Source organism: Bidens hawaiensis, unplaced genomic scaffold (genome assembly GCF_021521415.1).
Source record: "Bidens hawaiensis isolate Kalapana, Puna unplaced genomic scaffold, B.hawaiensis_p1.1 tig00001920_1, whole genome shotgun sequence".
NCBI classification, from domain to species: Eukaryota; Viridiplantae; Streptophyta; class Magnoliopsida; order Asterales; family Asteraceae; genus Bidens; species Bidens hawaiensis.
In genome coordinates, this window is record NW_027491107.1 from 2,403,200 (window position 1) to 2,408,077 (window position 4,878).

At 31.0% G+C, this 4,878-nt stretch overlaps 1 protein-coding gene across 1 annotated transcript; it reads right to left on the reverse strand.

The window, feature by feature from the left end:
- Positions 1-2,627: 2,627 nt before the first annotated feature.
- On the reverse strand, positions 2,628-3,950 carry LOC143599476 (dof zinc finger protein DOF5.7-like). The gene has a single exon (XM_077077425.1). It carries the CDS (start codon positions 3,668-3,670, stop codon positions 2,732-2,734), a length of 939 nt encoding a protein of 312 aa, XP_076933540.1. The 5' UTR covers positions 3,671-3,950; the 3' UTR covers positions 2,628-2,731.
- Positions 3,951-4,878: the final 928 nt, after the last annotated feature.

Here is a 4,878-nt window from a genome sequence, read left to right on the forward strand (position 1 = left end):
ACCGACCGAGCTCGCGTAAATTCGCTGTTTTATTTAAGCCCATGACCGGCAACACTCAGGTTTTACAAATGCGCAAGTTTACCGACCCCGTCCGCCATCCCCAAATTGGTCGTCTGTTCACCTCAATTTTTATATTTTTTTTCGTTTTTTTAGTTCCGATAACCGTATTGTACGTAATCAAGACCGACCGAATTTGTCTCAATGCTCGGGATAAAAAACGTTTGGGTTTTACCACCGTCTGCGTTTGCTAACCAAATAAACATCGTCTTAAATATATTTTTTTATATGTTAATTTTTTTATTCTATTTTAATTTGATGAATTAATTTTTGGGCTTTAACACTCAAATTTTACCAATGATGTCTATATTGTAAGGAACGCAACATGTACTAACCGAATTTGTGTCAAATCATTGTCGTAACGCTTGGGTTTTACCAACATTCGGGCTTTAACGCTAGGTTTTGCCGGCTGCCCCGGCGCAACGCGCTAGGTAGAAATACTAGTTATATATAATTTGAATTCGAATTTCGAATAGAGTCGAATAAAAAAATCATAAATTCATATTCGATTACTATATTCGAATACGAATAGAAACGAACTCGAATTTTTAAAAACCAAATTCAAATCTTAATAATCGAAATCGAATCGAATTTTGATTGTTTTGAATTCGAATCTAATTTTGAACACATACCCCTATCTAAATTTACACGAAATGCAATGGGTTAAGTTTTGACAAATCATCATCATCATCATCATCATCATCATCATCATACTCATTATATCCCAAGAATAACAAAGCAATGGTAGGATCTAAGTATGGTAAGATGTAGACAACCTTACCTCTACCTCATGGGGATAGAGAGCCTGCTTCCGGTGAGACCCTCTGCTCGATAGTAGTTTTGACAAATGAATTCTAATAATCTTCGGTCCAAAGTCCAAACCCAAGAACATATAGAACAAAATGGATAGGCTTCATGTTATTCGGGTAGGTTAATGAGTTAACTAGCAATTTTTAATGACTGCTTACACACTTATCTAATTCCTACTTCTAAACTACTCTAAGAAAACATACATCCATGTCAGGATTTGAACCCGACATGGTATTCCTCCCTGGCAAGAACCTTTACTAGATAGTAAAGGCTGGAATGATATAAATCACTGTTACAAAAACGTCTATTAACAACGGTCAAAATATATTTTACGATGTGAAGGCCAACCATTAAACAAAACGTAGCACACCATTTTAAAATGAACAACTTTTCAAACCCATTGTTATAAAAAAGAAAACAGCGTTGTTTATTAGACAAAATTTTTAATATCGGTTTTTAACCATTATTTAAAAACGGTTAACTTCTTCACCATGATAACCAACAATTCGTCACATATATTCATTCTTTGTAGCGGTTCTACAAAGAGCCGTTCTAAAGGCTTAAAACGTTTGCATGTTAATAATGGTTATAACACTAAGCCGTTAAATAAGGTAAACCAATTCATTTATTTAAAAATAAAATATGCAAAAGATAATTAAGACAACGGTTATATGTAAACTGTTTTAAAAAGTCAACATATTTACACCTGTTTATATGTTGCATTTAATTAGCTAACTTTTTTACGTCGTAAATTACCGTTGGTTATATATATATATATATATATATATATATATATATATATTTATCTATTTGCACCGGTGATTTAAGTTGAAACCGATTTATTTTGTAAATGATTCAAAATTTTGAGTAGTTGCGCTGCATCTACAATAATTTAATGGTTATTTTTGTGTTAGCATTTTTGTTTTTTTTTTTTTGTTTTTTTTGAGTGACCAACAAAATTATTTTACTAACCAAAAGGGATTTTAACAAATACAACCTTTGCAACAAACTCTTTGTCTTGTAGTGTATTCAATACATGCATTACAATTAGAAAGCACTAGCTTTTCTAATTCAAACTATGACCTTAACTATTTGATTGTTTGTAATGGAAGACGAAGAAGGAAGAAGCTGTCAGAGAGAGGAATTAGATACTAGAAGTGTGGGTTTGATAGCATATCTCTTTAGAAGAAAATACAATTTTTTAGCTAAATTGGATTGATAATTTACATATACATTAATAAATAGAGTTAATGCTATAATACAAATAAATATATCAAGCAATTTCGTATTTATGTTGTACCGGAGTTACAAGTCACATAGTATCAATGTAACCTATCTTAATGGTATAAGTGTGGGTTTCGGTATAAATGAAACTAAACTACTATACAATAGACAAACAAATATTATTATTATCATTATTACTATTACTATTATTATTACTATTTGATTTTAAAATACAATAATTACTATACAAAAGATAAAGTGAAATAATAATAATAATTACTATGGTTTAATTAAATGATTGATTTCAAACAAATAATTTTATTATAAACATATGACATATCTCTAATCATGAAGCCTCATAACATATTACATATGCAACATACATTTGATAAGTTTGAAGCTAAAAAAAAAAAAGAAAAAACATAGATACGGAAAATTCACTAAATCACAGCAAAAACAAGAACTATCATCTTGGTCATGCTTTTTGTTCGATCTCAACATATAAAAAACAAAAAAAAACAAACAGGCAAAAAAAAAAAACAAAAAAAAAAAACAAATAAAAGTAACGAACATAGACAACTAAATGGTTTGAATTTTGACAAATTTCTGATCAACCATCTTCTTCAATCTGCATCATAAGCTACGGAAGTACACTAAACTGACTGAATTGACCCCATCCTTGAATTCCGTTATTCCAGTTGTTTGTGTTTCTGTTTTCATAGTTTATGGTGGGGTTACCATCTGTTGCCGCTTGATCCACCACATTCACCGGTTCGAAACTGCCGTCAATAAACCAATCAGTCTCCAAGCCACCACCGTTTTTTCTTGAATCTTCGGCCATGGAATTAGTCTGTGAGGGTTTTGGAATCTCCAGATTCTGAAAAATCATTGGCTGCAGTTTCTGAGCTGGTTCAATAACAATCTGGTTTTGGTTCATGGCGGCCAACCGTTGTTGCTGAAGCCTCCAATGTAAATCTTGGTTGATAGAACTCAAAGACTCAATGGAAGAAGCAAGGTTATTATTATTAGCATGTCCAATTTCTTGAACACCTGCTAATCCTCCATGCAGTTGGTGATGAGGAAAATTCATCCTTAATGAATCAAGATTCAAGAAACTTGGTGGATTGAATGAGGAAGAAGGGAACTGATTAAGGCCACCAAGTTGAAAGTCCATGGCTGGTGGTGAAAGACCAGTGAATAAACTCAGACCTCCAGGATTTAAAGATATATCTTTGGAAGAATCACCAATGAACCTTGAAGAAGAAGAAGAGCTTGATCTGGTCTTCTTCTTTCGGCAGCCACCGCCAATCGGCACGTTGCGTAGGGCGCCACCTTTGGTCCAGTACCTTCTACATGTTTTGCAGAAGTGTCTAGGCTGGGTGAGGCTGTAGTTATTGTAATAGCAGAATTTTGTGTTGGGTGAATCACATCTAGGGCAATTAAGAGTTTGTTCTGGTGGCTTTAAAGCGGAAGTTTTCCGACCGCCTCCATCACCACCGCTGCTACCACCAGCAGCAGCAGAAGTTTGGGATTCATCTTTGAAAGGTATTGTTGCTGTTATGGTGTTGTCAAGAGACATGATGAGGATATATGGATGAAATGAGATGTATGAAACCCTAAAAGGAATTGAGGAGAGAGAGGGTGGGGTAGAGATTAAGAGAACTGAGTTTCCTTTGGAAGAGGCAAAGCTATGAATTGAATGGTTTCATGTATGAGATTGCAATTATGATAGAAGAAGATGTTGATGGGTTCTTGTGAACTTCATCAATTAGGAGAAGAATACTTTATTTTTAGCAATAATTATAGCCTCTTTGTATTGATAAATCCATGTTATATATAGCCCACAAAAAAACAAAATAAAAAAATAAATAAGATAATTTTGAAAAAAGTGTGTGGTATATATGTGGTAAAGTTAAAATACAAAAGGAGATAAAAATGAGAAATGTGAAAAGTATTTTGTAACCACACAAAAAACCCATAAAAATAAATTCAAAAATAATAATAAATAAAATCATAATTTAAAATATAAATAAAAAAATTTAAAAAATTAAAATGTTTCCGCCATCATTCCCGTTCAAAATTTTTTTAAAAAAAATTGACGAAAAGACATAATACTGAGATCAAAAACACAATGACGAAAATATACAAAAGACACAAGTATAACTAAAAAAAGAAACAGTAGGTCGCAAAATGTAACACGATGCCGAACAAAATATTCACAATATCAAGAAAAAATACACAATCAATAACGAAAATAAACACAAAACATACAAATAAACAAAAATACACAATGATTTTTTACACTCGCCATTGTGTCTTTTTTTAGTACGAGAAAAATGATAGAGTTTTTGTGTTTTTACTTTTTTGGTTTTTTTTTAATTATTTTTAGAGGTTTTTTTTGTTTGGCTACAAATTCTTTTCATACTTCTCATTTTCGTTCCATTTTGTTGAATAACTTGACCCTATATATAGGATTAGGAATCATCTGAGAACCATTTTGAAATTAAAAACTTTGAGAACCATTTTGTATCATAAATTTAAAATAAAAAATAAAAAATTTATAAAACAAAACAAACATTAAAAAAAGTAAAAAAACTAAAAATTGTTTAGTTTTCATCCCGCTTTCATAGAAACAAATAAAAAAAAATTAAAAAAAATATTATTTTAGCAAAATTATACACATATATATATGTAAATTTATTTTTTTAATTTTATACATATTATTCTTTATGCACATATGTACAATTAAAATAAATAATAATGTACTTATGTGTGCATTATGTAAAT